Source organism: Eretmochelys imbricata, chromosome 3 (genome assembly GCF_965152235.1).
Source record: "Eretmochelys imbricata isolate rEreImb1 chromosome 3, rEreImb1.hap1, whole genome shotgun sequence".
Classification (NCBI taxonomy): domain Eukaryota; kingdom Metazoa; phylum Chordata; order Testudines; family Cheloniidae; genus Eretmochelys; species Eretmochelys imbricata.
In genome coordinates, this window is record NC_135574.1 from 6,844,133 (window position 1) to 6,868,385 (window position 24,253).

Here is a 24,253-nt window from a genome sequence, read left to right on the forward strand (position 1 = left end):
CTGTGGTCCACCTACTGACTGCCCCTGTATAAGGGCATCAAGTCCACCCGCTGGGGATCAGGGCAGGACTGTGCCATGCAGTCCAGTCCAGTCTTACCCATCTCAAGGATTGGGGCTCCCACTGTTATTCTGCAGTGACAGAGCTCCCTGTGAAGCAGCTTTTCATACTAATCAATTTATCTTTCCCTTTCCTTAATTTCTACCTAACATGCTCCATTGCGAGTTCTCCTGATGCACGGAAGGGCAGCCTGTCTCCATCTCTGCTTATGGAGAGAGGGTAAAGGCTTGCTGACTGGACAGCATCAATCCAGACAACAGGAAATGGATAATGTAAGAGCTGGAGATTGTGCTCTCACTGTTGGTGCAATTCACCCTTGGGCAAAGGGCTGGCATGAGCCCTGTGCTCCCCACTTCAGTCCCACTCACCATGGTGCACAGGCCTCACCCTGGCTCTGCATGGGACGGGAGGGGGAGGTCACCCTGTGGCAGCGTCAAGCAGCCTTGCAAAATTTTGGATTTGCCCATTTTTCAGCAGGCGAGTTAAATTTCACTAGCACTTTCCATTCCCCTCCAGGTTATGGAGGGCAAGTAGATCTTGTGCCGGTGACTTCTCTTCAAGACTGACACAGGCTTAGAGCCTCATATCAGCCAGCTCTTCCCACCCATTTCACCCCAGGAGTTTGAACAACACAGCACTGCAAATCCCTGGGGCTCAGCACAGTGGTCAGAAAGGACTTAAAGGCTCCAAAGGTAGTTTAAGCTGGAATAAAAAACAGAGGAGGGAGGAGAACCAATGATCAACATCAAACTCTTCTAAATGTGTTTCCACTTGTCCCGTCTGCATTTCCCAGGCTGTGTCAGGCTGTGCTGGGGAGGAGAAACCCTTGGAAGGCCCTCTGGGGAGAAGGCCTTGTGTGACTGCCCCTGGACCTGATCCTGTGCCATCTGCACTGCAAGCCCCGTCCCAAATGCAAGAGCAAACGTGGCAGGCTGAAAGTAAACTCTCCGAGGCTGCTCTCAGCAAGAACTACAATCTCCTGGAAAAAGAAAAGGAGTCCTTGTGGCACCTTAGAGACTAACCAATTTATTTGAGCATGAGCTTTCGTGAGCTACAGCTCACTTCATCAGATGCATACCGTGGAAACTGCAGCACACTTTATATATACACAGAGAATATGAAACAATACCTCCTCCCACCCCACTGTCCTGCTGGTAATAGCTTATCTAAAGTGAGCATCAGGTTAGGCCATTTCCAGCACAAATCCAGGTTTTCTCACCCTCCACCCCCCACACACAAATTCACTCTCCTGCTGGTGATAGCCCATCCAAAGTGACAACTCTTTACACAATGTGTATGATAATGAAGTTAGGCCATTTCCTGCACAAATCCAGGTTCTCTCACTCCCTCACCCCCCTCCAAAAATCCACCCCCATACACACACAGACTCACTCTCCTGCTGGTAATAGCTCATCCAAACTGACCACTCTCCAAGTTTAAAACCAAGTTAAACCAGAACATCTGGGGGGGGGGGGGGGTAGGAAAAAACAAGAGGAAATAGGCTACCTTGCATAATGACTTAGCCACTCCCAGTCTCTATTTAAGCCTAAATTAACAGTATCCAATTTGCAAATGAATTCCAATTCAGCAGTTAACCTGATGCTCACTTTAGATAAGCTATTACCAGCAGGGCAGTGGGGTGGGAGGAGGTATTGTTTCATATTCTCTGTGTATATATAAAGTCTGCTGCAGTTTCCACGGTATGCATCTGATGAAGTGAGCTGTAGCTCACGAAAGCTCATGCTCAAATAAATTGGTTAGTCTCTAAGACTAACACGGCTGTTACTCTGAAATCTCCTGGAAGGAAGTCCTGCATTAGGACAGTAGAGGGCAGTTCGTCCTCTCTTCCCACTCCAGCCTCCTTCCCTTCCCCAAGACGCAGTACAAAGCAATCAAGCAGGGTTTGAAATAAATGATCCTCTACCCTACCTTCTCCTTCCTCTTTGATTGATTTGGGCTGGGACACGGTGAAGCACTGCATCACCTCATAGCGCTGGCGAGCCTCCTGGTTCTCCGCACCCAGCTCATCAGGGGGGCGGATCAGCATCCGGCAGCTGAAGGTATGGCTGCTGCGTCTGGTTGCTTCCTGAGGCCAAGGAACTCCATTTACTGTGGCGAGGGGAGAGGGGAAAAGAGAGAATCACAGACTGTGATCACAAGTGAACATTTCAAACAGCAGGCGTTAAGGATCAGAGTTCTCTGCCTGACCCTCTCCATGTCATCATCAGCATTTGCTAGGCAGCCAGAGTAAGAGTGCCTGGAAGAGTTTATAGCTGAAACAGACAAGGGTTGGAGGGGGAACAGAGTCACAGAGAGGTGAAAGGATTTACCCAGAGTCACCCAGCAGGTCAGTGGCTACAAGCTGGATCTCCTGGGTCCCAGTGCACCGCCCTACCCACTGGACCACACTACCCCTTTGACAGTGGTGTGATAACACTTTGCACTTCTACAGCCTAACAAGTCCAAGGAATTCCAGGGTTGATGAATTACACCTCACAACACCATTGTGAGGTAGGTACTACAGGTATTGTTATTTCTGTGTAACATAGGGGGAAACTGAGGCATAGAGAGGTGCTTTGATTTGCCCAGCTACACAGTGAGTCGGTGGCTGTGCCAAGAATAGAACTCAGTTCTCTTGACTCCCCATCCAGTGCATCAGCCAGGAGAACTTTCTTCCCCTCCCCTCAGTCACAGAAGCAGGTGATAAATCGCTCATGAGTCAGCATGTTCCAGGACATTTCACCCGACAGGCCTGTCCCTCCGAAGATCATTCAGGTCCCCAGCACTGGTAGCTCCCTAGACCACACCTCCATCAACTTCACTGCCACACAGAGGCTATACGTAGCCATGATCTCCTCCCTTTCAAGGAGGATTCTGAAGGCAAGTGGTCTGGCTCCCTGCAGAACAGCTGCTGGCTGAACACAACCACTGCTGTTGAACTAGGCTCTTCAAGCTCTATGAAATCAGAGTCTACTACACTGCAAGGGCAAGATATAGCCTCCCCCAGTAGAGGATGCATCTGATTTTAAAGTGATACTACTGTGTAGGTGGCGAGTACAGAAAATGCACACACTCACATTAGGACGAGATTGAGGTCTGCCCCTACATAAATGCACAAAGCGTGGAGGTGCAAGGAGAAAAGGGGGATTACACAGAATTACTGGTCACACTGATTGCATTGTGAATAAATTCTCCACCCCCAAATTTGCTCCAGCATGAAATTACCTTCTTCAAAGATCAAGAACGGTACCTCAACTAAAACTACCAGACTGCAAGACAAAGGGAAAACCCTTGCCCCAGGCTAAGGAGCCAGAGTAGCCACAGTGAAGCTACAGAACACCAATCCAACAAGCCCTTCCCGGCACAAAATGCTACAATCAGTAATGCTAAGCTAAACTTACACTAAATGAGAAAATTAACTATTGACAGCCCAAGTAAGACGGTGGCTTAACAGTGCTAACAGGACTCTACACAATTACCTATAGCGAAGTAGCACCTGCTGAGCACAAAAGCCAGATTTTCAAAAACATTTGTCATCTATGATCGGGGCCAGACGGTTAGAAGAGTTCAGTGCCCAAAACAAATGGCCAGGTTTTCCAGAGAGCTCAGCTCCCAACATGCACTCAGCATACTGAGCTCTCAAAATCTGCCCCCAAGTGTCAGAATGTGTTCTGAGCTCTCGAAAACCTGACCCTATGTACCTATGTACTTGGAATGCCTTTGGCAAGGTCCTTCACCAAAGGCTCTTAAGCAAAGTAAGCAGTCATGGGATAAGAGGAAAGGTCCTCTCAGGGATAAGTAGCTGGTTAAAAGATAGGGAACACAGGGTAGGAATAAATGGTCAGTTTTCACAGTGGAGAGAAGTAAATAGCAAGGTCCCCCAAGGATCTGTACTGGGACCAGTGCTGTTCAATATATTCATAAATGATCTGGAAAATGGGGTATACAGTGAGGTGGCACAGTTTGCAGACAATACAAAATTACTCAAGATAGTTAAGTCCAAAGCAGTCTGCAAAGAGTTACAAAGGGATCTCGCAAAACTGGATGACTGGGCAACAAAATAGCAGATGAAATTCAGCATTGATAAATGCAAAGTAATGCACACTGGAAACATAATCCCAACGCTACATACAAAATGATAGGGTCTAAATTAGCTGTTACCACTCAAGAAAGAGATCTTAGAGTCATTGTGGATAATTCTCTGAAAACATCTGTTCAGTGTGCAGTGACAGCTGAAAAGGCTAACAGAACGTTAGGAACCATTAGGAAAGGGTAGATAAAAAAACAGAAAATATCATAATCCCAATACATAAATGCATGATACACCCACCCCTTGAATAGTGTGTGCAGTTCTTGTTGCTCCATTTCAAAAAAGATCCATTAGAAAAAGTACAGAGAAGGAAAACAAAAATGATTATGGGTATGGAACAGTTTCCATATGAGGAGAAATTAAAAAGGCTAGAACTATTCAGTTTGGAAAAGAGGTGACTAAGAGGGGATATGACAGAGGTCTGTAAAATCATGACTGGTGGGAAGAAAGTGAATAAGGAAGTGGTATTTACCCCTTCACATAACACAAGAACCAGTCGTCATCCAATGAAATTAATAGGCAGCAGGTTTAAAACAAACAAAAGGAAGTACTGCTGCATAGACTGCAAAGTTAATCTATGGAACTCATTGCCAGGGGATGTTGTGAAGGCCAAAACTACAACTGGGTTCAAAAAATAATTAACCAAGTTCATAAAGGACAGGTCCATCAGTGGGCTATTAGCCAAGATGGTCACAGATGAACTCCATGCTGCGGGTGTCCCTAAGCTTCTGACTGCTAGATCACTAGATAACTGCCCTGTTCTGTTCATTGCCTCGGAAGCATCTGGCACCGGCCACTGTTGGAAGACAGGATACCGGGCTGGATGGACCATTTGTCTGACCCAGTATGTCCGTTCTTATGCCAGAATCATGACTGGTAAGTACTGGATCCAAGGGAAGAGAGTTCTCTGCGTTATTTGTTTGATTCCCTTTTAGATAAGACTCTAGACCAGCCACCGCAAGGTCTGACAGCAATTGCTAAACACCACAAAAAGAATGGGGAACTCACCAAACACACCAGCACATGAAACCAATATGCGGATTGAAATCTCATCCTTGTTGTTGTTTATTATTTGTATTATATCATGTAGAATCAACCATCTGAGATAAGCACCCTATCGTGCGAGTTACTATGCAAACGTTAATGAATTAATCCTTGCAACACCCTTGGGAGGTAAGTATCACTACCCCACCACCGCCGTCCTTTTACAGACAGGGAAACTGATACAAAGATGTGTAGTGACTTTGCTCCAAGGTCACACAGTGATTCAGTGGCAGAGCTGAGATGATTTCCTGACTTCCAGCCTTGTGCTTTCACTATCCTTAAATGATGTTCTGAGGACTTATGAAGTGCATAGGCCTTAAGCTGGCCCTCTGCATAGGGACACCTTTCACCCTTACTTCTTGTTGAAGCACTCACGTGGCTGATGGAAAGTCATGCTCATATTGCTTTTATGGTACACTGAGGCCTCCCTCTGGAATCAGTCAGAAAGTAACTGCTAATTGTGCTATTTACAGTTCGATACAGCACCTGCTGCAGAGCCTATGATGGCCTGCTTGCAGTCTATCACGTAGCAATGAAAAAGCTTCCAGTGGTTTTTTCTTGGAAGTGGTTTAATCATAGGGACACATTCTAGAATTCCATAGTTACAGTCGTGTCAATGGTTTTATTATCAACCACTATTTTAGATGGGTTATAACTCAGCTGTAAAAATTCACTGTAGTCTAAGACCCGGCAATTTAACTCCTAACTCAAGTCCAACTCGAAAAAAACAAAACAAAAAACACATCCCAAATGAGAAAAACTTGTCTAGCTGTTTTGGCATATAGGTCACTCAGCTTAAACTAATTCCTTACTAAATTAAGCTAAATCAATATAAGGCAGTTTTAAACCAATTTAAAAGCATGCACATAGGGGATTGGATTGCTTTAACTAGTTTAAAAACACGCTTTAACTACCATGGTGTAACTATGTTAGCAGACAATGCCTTAGTCTCTACGCCTGCTTCCACATGCTGATAACTTGAGTCAGCAGCTCTTGAGTGAAGCTCATTCGAGGTCTGCCCTATACCCCAAGACTTGACAGCCAACTCACCTTATTACCACCACTACACATGAGTGACAGGTTTGTGTGTGTTGATGGGGGTTGAGCTAACAGGAACAGTGGAGCTATAACTCCTGTTAACTCATTAGTGAAGACAAGCCCTCGTGAACTGTAGCAAACCCCCTCTGGCAGATGCTTGCTGAGTTATTAAGAGGCTATACACAATCTCCCTGGGCCTTGGGGAAAATACCAAGGGGTAGGAGAAGAAAATGGGAAAGACCTTCCTGAGGCCCAACCAACCCTCTCAAATTCATCCTTTGTTTCAAATACACTGCTTGGCACACTGAGGTATTTTTGCTACAGAACATGAATTCCACACTGTTTAGCATGAACAGACAACTGTGTGGACCTGAAAGACAGCATTGGCTCCAACAGTTGTTCAGGCCAGTGGTCTGTGAATTTATAAGGGTTTATCTAATAGGCCCTAACTCTGATATAGAATCATAGAAGATATGGGTTGGAAGAGACCTCAGGAGGTCATCTAGTCCAACCCCCTGCTCAAAGTAGGACCAACACCAACTAAATCATCCCAGCCAGGGCTTTGTCAAGCTGGGCCTTAAAAACCTCCAAGGATGGAGATTCCACCACCTCCTTAGGTAACCCATTCCAGTGCTTTACCACCCAGCTAGTAAAATAGTGTTTCCCAATATCCAACCTAGACCTCCCCCAGTGCAACTTGAGACCATTGCTCTTTGTTCAGTCATCTGCCACCACTGAGAACAGGTGAGCTCCATCCTCTTTGGAACCCTCCTTCAGATAGTTGAAGTCTGCTATCAAATCTCCCCTCATTCTTTTCTTCTGCAGTTTAAATAAGCCCAGTTCCCCCAGCCTCTCCTCATAAGTCATGGGCCTCGGCCCCCTAATAATTTCCATTGTCCTCTGCTGAACTCTCTCCAATTTGTCCACATCCTTTCTGTAGTGGGGCACCCAAAACTGGACACAATACTCCAGATGAGGCCTCACCAGTGCTGAATAAAGGGAAATAATCACTTCCCCCAATCTGCTGGCAATGCTCCTACTAATGCAGCCCAATATGCCGTTAGCCTTCTTGGCAACAAGAGCATACTGTTGACTCATATACAGCTTCTCATCCACTGTAATCCCCAGGTCCTTTTCTGCAAAACTGCCGCTTAGCCAGTTGGTCCCCAGCCTGTAGCAGTGCATGGGATTCTTTCGTCCTAAGTGCAGGACTCTGCACTTGTCCTTGTTGAACTTCATCAGATTTCTTTTGGCCCAATCCTCCAATTTATCTAGGTCATTCTGGACCCTATCCCTACCCTACAGCGTCTCTACCTCTCCCCCCAGTTTAATGTCATCTGCGAACTTGCTGAGGGTGCAATCCGTCCCATCTCCAGATCATTAATGAAGATGTTGAACAAAACCGGCCCCCGGACCGACCCCTGGGGCACTCCGCTTGATACCGGCTGCCAACTAGACATTATATTATCAAAACAGCAGAATGTGGGCAAGGTGGATAGGCCACAGACTTGACCTACCTTGAACAAGACATTGATCTGAGGGCTGCAACAATTCATTTGACTAAAACCAACTGTGTACTGATCCTACAACAAACCAAAACATAGCTTATTCTTTGTGTTTGTTGCCACGTGCCTGAAACCTACCAAAAAGCCCCAGAATTCAAGAGGCAGGGCACATTTTTAGCATATCTGCTTTAACAACATGCCTTTAAAGTCAAAGCTTTTTAAGCTGTGTGTTTAATAAAGTTAGTTGAGGTTTCTGGCTGAGTAGCCAATAGAGGTTCTTACTAGGAGTTACATGATTGCACATAGAGTAAGCATATTATTTTAAAAATGAGCTTAAATACAGATTAAGCGACAGGCATTTTGGCAAGTGAGCAGGCAGTCGATAGGATTAAACAGGATTCTTTACACTAGCCCTCAAAACCCAAACGTCCTCCAGTTATTCGCTCTCCAGATGACCTTCTCACACTGCCCTCTAGTGTTCTCAAGTATGCACTGCATGCACTCAACTCCCGATAGACAATTTATTTAACACACAAAGCCCCAGAAAGTTTTGTTCCACAACCCATGGGCTATTCTGATCTATGCAGAAGTTGCATCAGTAGCAGAAAGCAGAGAGAAAAGGCTCTGACAGCCAATAGGAAGAACATTCTTTACAAAAAGTTAATATGAATTTCTATTATAGGAGGGAGATTCTCATTGTGCAAAAGTTGATGGATCGGACCCTGAGAGCTGAGACAGAAATATACACCTGCTTTATTTCTTTATGTAGTTAACTGGTTTGTACAGCTCTCCAAATTCCAGTGTGCAGTTAGGTATACCAAAATCTCAGTCATTACAGAATTAACTTAATTGTAAGAACAACAGCGTTTTACACACTGTTCTTCAAATGCCAAAAAATAAATATTGTAAACAGCTGATATGATTTCAGCACTTTGCAATTCTACAATGGCTTGCATCTGAAGATCTCAGAGTGCTATATATATATATTAATGCATCTAGTCTCACAACACAAGACTCCAAAGCACAGAGAGGTTACACTTCTCCACTTTAGGTAACACAGTGACTGTTGTGTTATAAACACATGGACAGGCCATTAACAATCTGACACCAGCTGTTTAGTTGCTTCATCAGGAAAACATGGCGCAAATCCCATTTTTCTTTGAAATAAAGAAGGAAAAACCCATCCGCTTCTTACCTAGAGACTTTGGCAGCAAATTCTTGACAAACTCCGCATGATCCCCTACATGCAGGATGCTGTAGACACTGGTATTCATGAGCTCCTCCTGGTTATAACCCAGGTAGCTGGTCACATTCTCGGACACAAACACAATCCTCCCCTCACGATTCACAACGAAGAAAAAGCCATCCAGCGCCTGCAATGTCCAGAGGAAATAAAAATGCAGTCAGTGCAAGAGCAGCATGCTCCAGAAGGTAAAGCGCTGGATTGGGAGTCAGGAGACCAGGGTTCTATTCCACTGACCTGCTCTGTAAGCCTGGGCAGGTAACTTTGCTTCTCTGCAACTGTTCCCCCTCCCGCTCTTGTCTATTTAGACTATAAACTCTTCAAAGCAGGGACACTCTCTCATTTTGGGTTTGTACAGCACCTAGCACAATGGGACGCTGATCTCACTACCATAATAGAGATAATAGATCACTTCAAGTGGTCTGACATAATTAACATTTTTCTCTGCTTGCGCTGTCCTTTCATTTTGCTTTCCTCCCACCCCCAATAATGGGTTGTTGTTCATCCTCTTTTAGGTGTGTGGAAGGCTCCTTGCTGTCTGTGGGTGGTGTCTGGTGAGCTGACCCAAGAGCACAGATTATCTAAAGCATGACCAGCTATATCTACTTGACGGTAAGAAAGGAATAACCACAAAGAAGATCTAAGTGTAGAAGCCAAAGGGCTCTACTTGTAATGAAATATTTCACAAACTCTGTGGCTCCTTTGCTGAGGATCAAATATCAGTACATTTACTTAAGCATGTACTATGGCTCTGCCAGCTACAGTAAATAGATCTCTTTACTTTGGGGCATAATAGCTAGTAGCAAACAATCCTCTTTGAAGAGTCAGATTGTCAGTGAGGCCCTGATTCAGTAAAGCATGCAGGTCAAGCACATGCTTGCTTTGCTGAATCAGGGTCTGAGAACTAAAAGATATTCAGCATCTTGCAGACTAACACATTTTTCATGTTCCTGGGAAACAACTGGCAAATCCAGCCCAAGCCCTGCAACCACAGTGAAATAGAATATCTGCAAACAGGGGGCCAATCTTGCACTATTGAAACCAGTGGGAGTTTTGCCATTGAGTTTAATGGGACTAGGGTCAAGTCCTTATTTACTCCTTTGGTACTGTTCATGAGGAGGAAACTCTTTCTACCAACATGGAAACGCCCAAGGTAGGAGACTCCATTGTTTCTGGAAGAAGCCCTGGGAGAGGCAGATTGATAATTCAGAGGTGCTAAATGTCAGTAGGATTTGATTTTTACCTACCTGGAGCCTAAGTTAATGCCATCTTTAGTAATTAACAGCTAGCGCCCTAACACAAGCCCTGATCCTGCAACTGAATCCATGTGGGCAGCCCCCTGGTGCTGGTGAGGAGCCATAGCACTGCACACGGCACGTAAGTCCAGGGATCAGACTGTAGAATCTGGGACTTCTATTCACAGAATCATAGAATATCAGGGTTCGAAGGGACCTCGGGAGGTCATCTAGTCCAACCCCCTGCTCAAAGCAGGACCAATCCCCAATTTTTGCCCCATCCCTAAATGGCCCCCTCAAGGATTGAACTCACAACCCTGGGTTTAGCAGGCCAATGCTCACACCACTGAGCTATCCCCTCCCCCCCCCCCCCAAGCTATCCCTCCCTGAACAAAACCAGGATTTTATATTTTACCTACACCTCCCCTCCCCTATATGCAGCAACATTCTAACCCCTTTCTCCACCAAACATATGCCGTATAATTTTATTGACTTGTGAAGCCTGAAGTGAGTTATGTTGCTACACAGTCTCTGATTTCCATTTAATACATTTTCTGGAAATCAGGTTTGCCATAGAGCAACATGCAAGAACAGGAAGACTTTTTTTCTTTTTTTTTTTTTTCTTTTTTTTTTTTTAAAGAAACTCTGTCAAAATTTGCTCTGGCAGATCAACCACAATTTTCCTTTTTCACAGCTGTTGTCTGTTGCCAAGCAACCAGATTTTGCACTTCATGCTCCCACAGAAGAAACAGACTCCTATAGAAGAGTCAAATGGGTTTGTCCGAGAGCCCTGCATTAAACTTTACTCCCTAACTGCCCTCCTTTTCAAGTACATTGTAATATTTCCTCCATCCACCCCCCATCACACACCCAGTAACAAAGCTAATCCGGTTATTCTAAAGTATTTAGTAAAGAATAGCATGAATAAAACAGATGGGAAATAAGAGCAGCTAAAGAAACAGAATGAATCAGCACCTAACAAATGGTTTGAGCTTGGGTGTAAATCAATCACGGCTCCATTAACACAGTCAGACTGATGTCTAACCAGCATGTAACTGGTGCTGAATAATCCATTTCCGGAAATTAGGAGAGGAGCCCATGCCTCTCTTGTGAGCATCCTAATCAGAGGCCAATAAAACACTAAAATTTTTTTTGAGGGAAACTAAGAAAGCAGGGGGGCCTTGGATCCAAGCCCTGCAGGAAAGTATAAGACAAGGTTTCTAACTAGTGCTCTCTGCACACAGTACTCCAGGGTGCTTTGCAGAAGGAAGAGGCTACTGAACTAAAACTCATGTGGGGTAACAGAACTCACTCCTAACTTAGCAACACTGAGCAAATGCTACTCTGGGGTTTACAAATACTTGGTGTATCAGCACTGCTGATTGTGGAGCTTGTGAACCATGACAAGGGATGGATCTGGTCCCAAACAGCAGAAAACCTAACCAATAAATAATTTGTCTCTGTAGCCACTTCTATTTGAGGCTGTAAAAGTGCTTTAACAAACATTAATGAGCTAATTGTTTGTGAAGCAGGGAAATCGTATTATCCCCCACAGGAAAACAGAATTACAGAGAGATTTTCCCAAAGGGGCACAGGAAGTCCATCCATAGCAAAGCGGGAAATTACAACCCAGATCTGCTGACTCCTAGTCCTTGCAATTTAGCCCCAAGACAATCCTAGAACACAAAGACTACCCATTAAGATGTCACTAGCCCAAGCATTATGTTCTGTGGAGAAGATCAGGAATATCAACATTTAAAACCTACACTGGTGCGGTCTTCTAGTGAACATGCTGCACAGTAGCAAGTTAACTCCTTAATGGAAGAAGTCCAGGTAAGTGGCAACTGATCTGGTACCCAGCTCAGAAGGTCTAGGAATGCAGCAAAAGGTTTGTGAGATGACAGAAAGGGATTGTGGCCATTAATATAGAATGGAAATCAAAACATAGCATGCAGGTGACCCCATGGTTCCCAGTCCTGATGCATAGCCTATTTTAGTATTTCCATGGCCCTCATCACTACAGTAGCTGAGTGCCTGCAACTCTGAATGACTTTAATAGTGGACACGCAAGTCCTTCTCTTTAAAGCAGGAACTCTCTCTCATTTTGGGTTTGTACAGCTCCTAGCACAATGGGACCCTGATCTCACTACCATAATAGAGATAATAGATCACTTCAAGTGGTCTGACATAATTACAAATTTTCTCTGTTTGCACTGTCCTTTCATTTTGCTTTGATCCCCCCCTCCAGTAATGGGCTGTTCTTCATCCTCTTTTAGGTGCATAGAAGGCTCCTTGCTGTCTACGGGTGGTATCTGGTGAGCTGACCCAAGAGCACAGATTACCTAAAGCACAACCGGCAGTAAGAAAGGAATAACCACAAAGATGATCTGTGTTGTGATTAGCTAAAGGACTCTAATGGTAATGAAGTATGTCACGAATTCTGTGGCTCCTTTGCTGAGGATCAAATATCAGTACATTTGCTTAAGCATGCAAGTTACAGTAAATAGATCTCTTTACTTTGGGGCATAATAGCTAGGATTTGGGTCCTTCTGAGCAACAAGCTCTTGTATCCCAAGAGTTAAAAGAAACAGCAAAGGACAAGCAGGTGGGGATGGGAGTCACCTCAGGACCATTTTCAGACGGCTGAATCTGAATGCTGCTTAGGAACCTACTGGAACCTAAAACTGCTTCTCCTGGTCAGTTGTGACAGAAAACTAAACTCTTCATAGTTGCCTCGATATAAGCAGGATCTGAAGCCATTCCTCAGCGAGATCATTTATTGGGAGCACCAAAACAGTCCCTTTAATAATACTAATAACTACTGAGCACAGATGGGAAGTGTTTCCAGAGTGCTTCACAAAAATTAACTAATATGTTCTCACAATGCCCCGTGCCTCTGTTTCCCCATGTGTAAAACAGAGGTTGCAACATTCAGCTACCTCACAGGGTGGGCTATAGGCATTAGTTAAGGTTTGTAAAGGACTCTAAAAAAAAAGTCCCATTAATAGATCTCATGGGCCTAAGCTACGCTGGGTTGCAGAGAAGGAGTCTTTCCTCCTCTCCTCTCCTCTCCGCAGTGCCTGGAGGCAGGAAAGGGCCTAACACCTCTAAAGTAGGTATTAGGAGTAGTCTGAGGACAGGAGGGGAGGAATTTGCTTTGCTACAGCCTTGTGGCAGGAATATCTAGCACTCCTCACCCCCTAGTGCAGCCACAGCCCCTACCCTCACCTTACCAGAAAAACCTCTCTCTGAGCGGCTAACAGCATGAGCATTACCCCAACTTACAAACCCTAGTGCTGCAAGACAGGTGATGCTTGGCCCCTGATGGGGGTGAGGGATGCCAATGTGCTGAATATATTGAAAAGAAATTCGAGCTACACATCCAGGCATCTTCTTAAGTATTAAAGCCTTGATCCTGCAAGCCCTTAGATGATGCACCATAACTGCTTCACTCCAGCCCAAGTGCAAATGGCAGATAGGCACATGTAAGGTTCCACTTTAGGCATCATCCTCTACACCAGCGGCTCTCAAACTTTGGGGTGGAGGTTGACAGCTCACGACACCTCCCCCCCCCACGTAATAACCTCGTGACCCCCTGAGGGGTCCCAACCCCCAGTTTGAGAACCCCCGCTCTACACTGAAGCTCTCAAGTCCTCTGAATACCTGCTCTCTTAATCACAGGAACACAAGGTACGGTAGGATATGAAAGGGGACAGGGTGTTTCTGGGAGAACCTGGGTTGAAGTGCAAGGATCCTCGGATTAATGAGGGATAAGCTACATGCTTCCCCTCTTAGGCCTCAAACCTGCTACTAGGAAGGAGTAAGCTGGCACTCAGATTAATGCAGCAAAAAGATTCCCTGCTCTCTTGGTCCTGCTCACCACCTTGCTCTTATCCTTGCAACACTCCACAGATGCACTGCGCAGGAGCCAGACCTAAGTGAACGTTAAAGGCGCCCAGGGATAGAATACAAATACAATCTGATACTGGCTCTGGAAGCCAGAGATAAATATGTGATTTGACTTATGTTGATGATACATGTAAATAACAGCACGTAGCCTCCGTGATCTCAACGTGCATTGGCTAGGGTTAATGTAAATTACCAAATTAATGGTGTTGGAGGTCTGGTGTCAGAAGGCAGCTTTGTACTCCAGAGCAATTCACCCATCTATTAGTGTTTTGCATGTTAGTTGTATGGGATCTCAAGTTACAAAACTATCCTTCCGTCTGCATAACTGTTAGATATTTTTAGCACACTGTGTACAATGAATTCTTCACGAAGCAGAACTTAACAGAGCCACAACACACCTTTGTTTTAATTCCCTGCAGGAATGACCTATTAATGCTAAACTCTGAGCATGGCACCGTATTCTCAGCCATGGGCAAGCTGATCTAATTAACTCCCCATCCCAGATAAGCACCCAATTTTTTCAACCCCTATAGAGGGCTATTGGCTAGGCCTAGCAGCTCTGGAATAAAAGTCTTCTTAAACTGTACTAGGGTCTTAAATTGACCCCTGATTTCCAGAGAGCTACATCCAGGGGTGACTTTCGAGGGGTTGCTCTACAAAATTTTGGGTATGCTGCAAATTTATTGATGCCTCTTAGGCAGCCCATCTCCTGGAAAGTCACCTCCTCTGGCTTCTTCCGGTTGTAGAGTTCAATCCTCCATTACTCTAGCAGGATGCACAACTCTCTTATTGTAGCCCAAGCTCTATATTACTCTTGAGGAACTGCCACCTTTCTCAGAACAATCTTGCCCACCCCCCCCTTTTTTATATTTTTTTACTCTTCTCACTCACTGTTTCCATTGTTCAATGCTGTTTTCTCTCTAATGCCACTTCTGCTTTTTTGCTTCCTTTAGACAGCACCTCCTTTGCTGAGCAGACAACTCTCAGTTAGCTCTGGCCACATATTTCAGGCAGATGGCTTTAATTCTCTTCACAAATCAGATCCTTCCTTTCAGTTCAAATACGTTCTCACCTAGGCATTAATTTTGTCTGTAGTGAACCTTTGATCATTCCTCAGTAGCTTCATTTGCTATAAAAGTGCTCCTATTGCCCCAGATTCTCCTGCTAGTAAGCAGACATGGGCAAATGATTTAGCACTGTCAGCCCTTTACAGTAGCCAATATGTCTCTTTATCAATTAGTAAAAACATAAGAACCACTTTGGCAATTGCATCCACTTCATGCCAAGAAAAGAGCTTTTTGTCAGTCCCATACCATCACACTTCACTATATTTCATGTTACACAGATCTAGTTAGCACAGCCCCCACCTTCCCCTCTGCAGCACAAAGTGTAGGTCATTTGCTAGGATCACTGTGGTATATCTCACTTACTTCCCTGTCACAGAAAGGCCCCAGGCATTGGTTCCGTTGGTCATAGTCAGTGTTTAAGGCCAGAAGAGACCACCAAATCAGCTAGGCCAGAGGTTTTCACCCTTTTTCCATTTGCGGACCCCTAAAAAATTTTGAATGGAGGTGCAGACCCCTTTGGAAATTTTAGACATAGTGGACCACAGGTTGAAAACCACTGATCTAGACTGACCTCCTGACTATCCCAGACCACTGGCATCCACACACTAAACTCAACAGGTCTCGTCTGTTCTCTGCCATGGCACGCAACAGTTTAGCCTCCTGAAGGCTGTAATACTCAAGTCTAATTCTGGTTGTTGGAGTTGGCGTGGAAGCGGCTGGGTGGCGTTTATTGGCATGTGTTATACAGATGGTCAGACTAAATGATCTGGTTGCTCCTGATGCCCTCAAAATGGGACTATTTAATGTTGTTGCATTTTAATGGCCCACTCCAATTCACTGCTTTGCACTCAGTATTCATTCTTCCTGCCTTTAACTCTTGTTTTCTCATGCCTTGGCTGGGAGGAGGAAGTTTACTAGCACACATCTAAGAACGCTGGTGCCAGAAAGGGCTAGCAAGTCTTCAGCACCCCTGGCAGTTAACAAGACAACCTGTCTAACCGGTGACTTAGGTCAGTGTGGTTGAAAGTGAAGTTTTCTCCCAAAGCAGACTGCTTTCAACTTGCTCAGTTGAACGATGGCTCCTCAGTCATGCTGTGTCCCCCCACAATGCTACTCAGGCTAAGTGGAAAGAATGAAATAACTACACAGAGGTGGGCAGGCATCAGTATGGCACCTTTATACCAGTATTAAGACGTTGCTCACTATGGCTCTGATTCATGCAAAGCACTTAAGCACATGCTTCAGTTGCTTTAATTTCAGTGGGACTTAAGCATGTGCTTAAGTGCGTTGCTGATAGGGCTAGGATTCCCATGCTTAAGGGATAAGCTGAACAGGGGGACAAAAGTGGGCTACCCGCAGCTTTAGCGAGGGATAATCTAGCCTTGGAACAACCTGATTGGGACTGTGTTTTCCTACTATTCTGTATTTTACTTTCTTAGTCAGCAATTAATTAAAACGACCTCAGATTTCAAATACGAAAAGACTGGTGGTGTTACTGATTGTAATAGAGCACCTACTTCCAGGAGAAGAGGTCCCAGAGATTCCTTTTCGATCACTCCTTGGCTGCTGGATGAGATGTCAGACTTCTGGACGTCATCATCAGCTGTTTTCTCTGCAGTAAGGGAAAGGACATGTTTTAGTTGAAAAGAACCAACTTTTTACCACTGAAAAGCTACTGATTAGCAACAAAACATTGACTATTGTTTAATATCCATTGTCCCAGTGAAGCAACAAACTGAAAGCACTGAAGTGACTTCCGTATTTTGATCTGTGCCCCTTTCACTGTATAGAAGGGGAAGCAATGTGAGAAAAGAAAACGCCATTTCCAATTGTAGGAAAATGTCTGTATTAGCTAGATCACCCCATCCTCTCCTCCCTGGGTTCAGAGGAAATTGAGGAACCACTCACACCATTTTAAAGAGGAAGACTGAAAAACATCAAGCTTTTGAAAGAGGACTAATCAGCTCAGCCTTAGTATGGGCTAAAATGTTTGAGCAAATAATTGATCTGTAAGATCTGACAACATCTCGATGAGCAATCGGCAGCAGGAGTTCACAAAGAACAGACTGTGCCGGAAGAAACCAGATAGCCTGCTTTGACACAAGCAGCACAGGCTCAGAAGACAAAGACGTAGCTATGATGTATAGGTGGCCTGATTTGCAGAAGTGCCAAGCGTCTGGGACGGAGTTGAATGGGAGCTGCCGGTACCCAGCACCTCTAGAAAGCAGGCCACTAGGTTTGAGTAAAGTTTTCAACATAGCCCTGCGTGAGAGAGAGAAAAGTCAGAGCTGTGTATGAGAGTTTTATTTTGAGTATTATGGCTCAGTTTAAAATCTGGGTTGGCAGACCTCATTACTGAACTAGACTCCAAGGATGCTAGCTGCTGCTTTACAAGCCAATAATCAGACAAGAGCCTTACTCCAAAGAGTTTATTGTCTGTTATCAGACAATGGGGGGGGGGGGGGGGAATGGGACAAGGCAAGTGACTACAGTAAGTCAGCCACGAAAGTGAGGTGGTTTCAAGTTTATTTGGTTACTCTCCCCTGGCACTCTCTTCACAACCCCTGTGGCTGAGTCAGGAGCTGACTGGCCTTGGGAATGAAGGGAGTTTTGAGGAGGGGTTTGAAAGAGGAGAGTATGGAGATGGATCAGAAGGATTATTTTGTGATTAAGGCACTGGACTGGAATCAGGAGCGCTGGGTTCAATTCTTGGCACTGCCTCATACTCCCTGCGTGAGCAGTGCCACATGTGGATAATAGCACCTCCCTATTTCACAGGGGAGTTGTGAGGATAAATACTGTAAATGATGGTGAGGTGCTCAGACACTACAGTGATGGAGGCCATATAAGCTCTAGCTCCATAGTCAGGGAGGAGATGTTCCAGGCTAGGGAACTACCAGGAGCAGGAGTACGAAACTACGAGGATGGCTAGTCATGTGGCTTGAGTGCAATAGAGAAGAGAACAGAGAGGCAGGTGGGAGTTAGACTGGGTATGGCTTTGAAGGCACAAGGAGCTCTCATGTAAGGTAGAGGGCCAAGGGAAGCCAGTGAAGGGGCAAAGAGAGGGATGAGAAATGGTAAGGTTCCAAGTTGGGAAGAAGTAAGTTAGTTGCACCTTATCTACAAGTCTGATCCCTAAAGCCTGAATGCTCCCCAGAGGGCTAGGTGTCAATGGATGTCAGAGCTGGTGTCAAAGCAGATGGTGGGACAAGGCCTCAAATGCACAGACCACGCCCAATTAGAAAGGACTGTATAGATGGAAAGTACAGAGAGACCAACAATATTCAGAAAAGCAGAAGTGTCTCAAAGTAGGCAAATGGCAAATTAGCTACACGTCTCCAACAGCAAGGCTCTGTTGTTGGATTCCTTTGCTAGGGACTCAAAGAATGTTGGGATACTTATCAGAAACATTCAAGAATAGACCAGATTAAAGACATAGGAGTTTAGTACAGAGACATATCCCAGACATGGACTAACTAGGTATCCTAGGAGGTCCTTCCCAAATCCACCATCTATAATCCCCATAAGGAGTGGGATGAGAACTTTATGGAACAGACATCTCACCCTTCACAATCCCGGTTCCCTCAGTTGTTCACACAGCTGTAATACAGTCTCATTATAAAGAACTTGGTTACCAATGGGACACTCCAGACAGGCATCCAAAACCTATTCTAACCCCCTTGCCCCTTTCCGTGAGCTATAAAAAACTTTGAATAGATCTAGTATAAAATCCCTAAATAGATCTCAAGTTTTGCTTAGGGTGGAATAATTTTTCATGCAACAGAAGCAAGAAAGGGACACTGGCTTTGTCCAAGACAGTAATACCTAGAAGGGACAACTGTACTTTACTTAGCAATAGCATTACTTTGTTCTTCTGGTGCTATTTAGCAAATGGAAGAAAGGGACATTTTAGATTGTAAACTTTTGGGGGCAGGGAGTGTCTTTGCTCTTGTAGCTCTTCCTGGTGGAAGTCAGAGAATTCACATCCTCCCATGTTCATCACAATTACTAGACACTGGTTGCTGTGCATCTTCTTTGGAACTTGCACTAAGGATCTGGGATTCATTTAGAGCATCACCTGCTACATTTCAAAAGAAAGAATAAAGGACAATTTTTTAAAAGGGTAAAACACAGGTGGGGGAAATCGACGGCTGCATAAGAAGCAAAATAGAGACTGGGAGTCTTGGAACGTCAGGGGGACAAATAATTTGGAAGGGCAAGCTGCAGACATGCATGCCTCCTTCACCAGCACAATTTACTGTTGCTCATTGCAATTTATGAATAGCTACTAATCAAAAGAACTCCTTGTGGCTATCAGAAAACGACTCTAAATACAGAATCTCTCTGGTGTCACAATCCCTTCCTCAGTGACTCTTCTATCAAATTTGCATCATTTGCAAGATTCTCCCCAAGTGCCAGAGTTGCAAACTCTGCCTGATAGCTGAAAACAAAGCTATGTTCTTTCTGCATCATCACCAACCTTCAGCAACGATAAAAATCCTGGGATCATGATTCAGCTGGCAATTTGGTGGATGATGTGCGAGGTACAATAGGATACAGCCTGCCTCTCTGCAGTTAGGCTGGCTCTGCAGTGCAGGAAGGAGTAAAAATACTTGCTTTTGCCAGGCAACTAAGCAGATATAGCTCAGAAAAAACCTAGGGCCCAATCCCATGCAGTGCTGGCATTGGAAGGAACAGGATCAGCCCCCTCAGGAACAGACATGCATAGTAACCAGGTATTTTTCCATGGACAGAAGAAACCTATTTGGCCCATCCAATCCATCTCTAGGAGCCAATGGAGAAACCTTCCCTACAGCATATTTTCTAGAGTTTTGTTCCATCTCTTGTAAAATTCCCAAGCTATGGGACTTCCCCCACTTCCTTAGGAGACTACTCCACAGTCTAACACATCTCCACTGAGCAACACTGACATTCTCAACATAACAGGCCACAAGCATCTGTATGCTCTCTGCTCCGACATTAATCTCCACGCTATCCTGGCACTGAACAGAGGATTATTTCCATGACTTGTCTGTAAGCAAAAGCTAAATTGCATTTACAGTTTTTTGGGGAAGTGTCTAATTCAACCCAACATTTACCACAAGCATCAGATTAATACTGTGATTCACTTGTGCTTTGATCTAATGATATGAATGAAGAGCAATTCCAGAAACTTACAGATGTGTCCTTTCACATACACATATTTCCCATACCCTCATCATTATAGAATTTTTTATAGGATCCTCTGAGCAAATATTTTTCTGCTTTGTTCTCTTAACTCAAACCTCACCTGTAAGACAATTTTTTAGGAGGAACAGATGTGGAATTGCCAGTTGCTCAACACTCATTCATAATCAGTGGCATTCTTAGGAGACTCAGCATATTCCAGTGGATAGAGCACGGGACTGGGACTCGAGACCTGGGTTCTGTTCCTAGTTCTGCCACTGACCTCTGTGCCTCTGTTGCCCATCCCACCCTTTGTCTGTCTTGTATTTCAATAGCAGTTTATCTGGGAGGTACTGTCACTATGGTTCGTACAGCACCTGGCACAACTTGTGTCAGATCTTGGCTGTGACCTGTAGGTGCAACTTGAATGCAAATAATAAATTAATAATAGTAATGTAGGATCAATGATAAGACAACACTGATTCCTGCCTGCATTCCAGACAACAGCTTCCATCGCTCGGATGCAACGACATGACATGTGGAACAGACCATTGTGGGTGACCCAGTAAAAAAAAATCAGATCACCTTCCCCTCCCGATAGCCTGTGAAAGGCAGACCCACTTCCAGAAACAAAGCCCTCTCTGAGCACAGAAGTGTCCAAGAGATCAGGCAAAGCCTTTTAAATAACTATCTCAAATTTCAAAACAACATGGAAGGAGAAAAGATTAACATTCGAACGCTCTAGCACATGCTGGGCCTAGTTTTCAGAAAAAAGCCACCATGCCGGTACATGCATGCCTTGCATTCTACCTCGCCACACAGTACTCCTCAAATGCAGGCTCCCACCCAATCGCCTCATTCTTCCAGTCCCTCCTCCTCAGGACAGCAGCCTGCCAGTCTTGATCCACCTTTCGAAGCAGGGCTACTACCTATACACAAAAAACTCCCAAAGGGTAATCTGTTTGCCTTCTTGGACTATCAGCTTCTTGGGGGGCAAGGAGCTTCTCTCTTACATATTCTGTACAGCAACATGTGCATTGGCAATGCATCACAACCAGCCACATGCCCACGGAGACACTTGGGCACCAAAACAAGTATCCACACACTACCGGTATGTCTACATGGCCTATGGCAACTAACTCAGGCTTGGGCTTTAGAGCTCCCGGGGTCCCAGAGTCCAGGCTGAAGCCTGAGCCCAAATGTCTACACTGCAGTTTTATAGCCCTGCAGCCCAAGCCTGCTGACATGGGCCAGCCACGGGTGTTTTATTGCAGGGCAGACATACTCTCAAGGGCCCATTTTATGCACATAGGTAGGATTCCTTCACAAAATTTAGGTGGGCACTGGGCACCTTTGGAAACGCTGATCCTGCCTTAGTGCGGGGGAATGGACAAGACCTGCATTTCTGTGATTCTATAAAAACCAGCCGTATGGTATGTGCCGTCTCAATGCTTTTTGTGACTTCACCATTAGAAAACAAATACTTCATCCTTAGAGAGGAATGTTAAGTTTAAGACCTTGTTGGTGGCCTTGTGTGTACAGTGTGGGACTGCAAGCCAGAAGACCTGAACAATGAGCATTCCTGGCTTTGCCATAGACTCCCTGTGTGACCTTGAGCAAGTCACTTCATCTTTCTGAGTCCCAATTTCTTATGTGTCAAGTGCGGAATATCAAACTTCATTCCTTCCACCCTTTGCTGCTGCCTTATCTATCTAGGCTGTAAGCTCCCTGGAGCACGGGCTCTCACTATGCATATGTCTAGCTCAACAAAGCCCCAGTCTCAGGTTAGTGCCTCAAGGAGCTATTGTAATACCAATAATATTTAAAACATTTTCATAGCGTCTGCTGACTGAAGATCTCAAAGCGTTTTACAAGGGTTGCCGAATTTACCATGAAAACAAACATGGGGGTGTGGGATGCATCATCTCCTCCATTTTACAGGGGAGAACCAAGGCAGAGAGAGAAGTGATCTGCCCAAGGTCTCTCAAGCAGCCTGTGGCAGAGCCAGAACCTCTTAATATTGAACAGCATGAGAGATGTTTTTTCCACTCCTAACTAATTCATATACTTAGGGGTAATGTGCTGGCTTCCAAATCTAATCCTTTAACTGCGTTGTGGAATCCTCCCACTTTAGCAAAATAGTTTCATATGCCAGTTCCAAGCCTATTATTCAAAAGGATTAGCTGACAGAACGAGGCACCATTTTGCCATCTCAACTGTGTGCAAGCCTTTTCCTTCCCTAGTTTGGAGTCATCAGGCATTCTTGGGTGTCTCAGCTAAAGTAGAAGTATCAATTAAAGCACCTGCTCACCTTTTCCAGGGTGGCATACACAGAATTCTTCCAATCGAAGTGTCAGTTCATCCCAACCAAGCACTTAAGTTAATGGGCTTAAATGCAAAATTTCATTAAATGCAGTTCTTTAGCTTTTCATCTCGAGAAGCCTCGCAGATATGAAAGGAATACATTACAACAAACCTCTGGTTTTCACCTTAACCCATTAGTCTCATTCCCCTCTCCTGTTCGCATTACACTAAAATCACTGACAGCTCTGCTGTTTTGAGAAACGTTCTGGTGACAGGCAGAAACCTCACCTACATTTTGCAGTGGAGGGCACCAAAATGTTCCCCTACAGCTGCTTGTCCTCGAGTTCCACCTGACTCTTTTGGTGATTATTTACATTGTGGTAGCACACAGGGCCCCAGTCATGAAGAAGGATCCCACTGTGCTAGGCGCTGTACAAACATGACACAAAAATGGTCCCTGCTGCAAAGAGCCCACAATCTAAGTATTAAAAAAAGAGACAAGAGGTAGATACAGACAGACACCGGGAGCACAAGAAAGCTATGAGGCAATACTGGTCAGCATAAAAAGCAGTAGCCACAGCACACCAATAATACTGAGTAATTTAGGATTCAGTTAATCAGTAATTACAGTAAAAGACATCCTAGGTACCATCTACACTACAAAGATCAGCCAGCGCTGCTGAGGGGAACACCTGGGACCAGCAGCACCAGCTGCTGGGGACCACGGCTTCTCCGGTCAGTTGGCCGGGGACCACTGCTGGGGCCAGCAGACTTGACTGCTCCAGCGTCTGGGGATTGCTGCCGGGACCAGCAGACTGCTGCTGCTCCAGCCACCTTGGGGTTGCTGCTGGGGACTGTCTGAGCAATGGCTGGTGTGGCTGTCCCCGAGGCCACTGCAGCAGCGACTGAAGTGGCTGTTCTGGGGGCCAGCTGCTTGGGTGGCCCTGGGGTCAGCCACACTGGCTCCTGCAGAAGTCATGGAGGTCGCAGAAAGCCATGGAATCTGTGACTTCGGTGACCTCCGTGACAGACATAGAGCCCTAATGATGGTGTCCAGCGTGAATGGGGTCAGGATCCTCAGAGAGGCCAAAGCTAGCCCTGAATTTGGCCAGGCACTGCAAGAGGGAATGGATGCTTGGATGCTGTAATGCATGTCAGGCGGGGAGGAGATCAGCACACATGCTCAAAGGAAGAGAGAGCAGAGCAAGTCAGTGGGAACAGATTTTCCACAGTGGATGGGGAACTTTTCCACACGACCAGACAGAGCACCCCAGGCACCTTCAGTGTTCCCAGCCAGGTTGTTCTCCTCTCACATCCCGTCACAACTGAGGCTCTGTCTCACCTATGCTGCGTTTGATGCAGTGGAAAAGGGGCACAGTATCAACTCCAGCATTCAGCAATGGAAAGGGAGCAGGAGCCTACTGAAATAAAAATAAACATTCCTGGCTAGGTGCCACTCTTCAAGGGCTGACAACGGGATGGCAATCTGCTGCAACAGCATGGTGCAACCAAATGGGGTGGGGGAATGAGTGAACAACAAACTAGGGCAATATCTGGTGTGAGGATGGGCAGCAGTCTTAACTATGGCATTTCC

The 24,253-nt window shown here is 45.2% G+C and overlaps 1 protein-coding gene across 8 annotated transcripts in view; it reads right to left on the reverse strand.

Annotated features, from left to right (window-relative positions):
- NCOA1 (nuclear receptor coactivator 1) overlaps window positions 1-24,253 on the reverse strand; it is a 348,679-nt gene that overhangs the window by 66,066 nt on the left and 258,360 nt on the right. For all 8 annotated transcript variants that reach the window (XM_077812334.1, XM_077812333.1, XM_077812328.1 and 5 more), the window contains 3 exons: window positions 16,707-16,801; window positions 8,931-9,108; window positions 1,988-2,167 (listed from right to left, as the gene is read on the reverse strand). In XM_077812334.1, coding sequence (XP_077668460.1) covers window positions 1,988-2,167; window positions 8,931-9,108; window positions 16,707-16,801 — 453 coding nt within the window. The remainder of the gene's footprint in view (window positions 1-1,987; window positions 2,168-8,930; window positions 9,109-16,706; window positions 16,802-24,253) is intronic.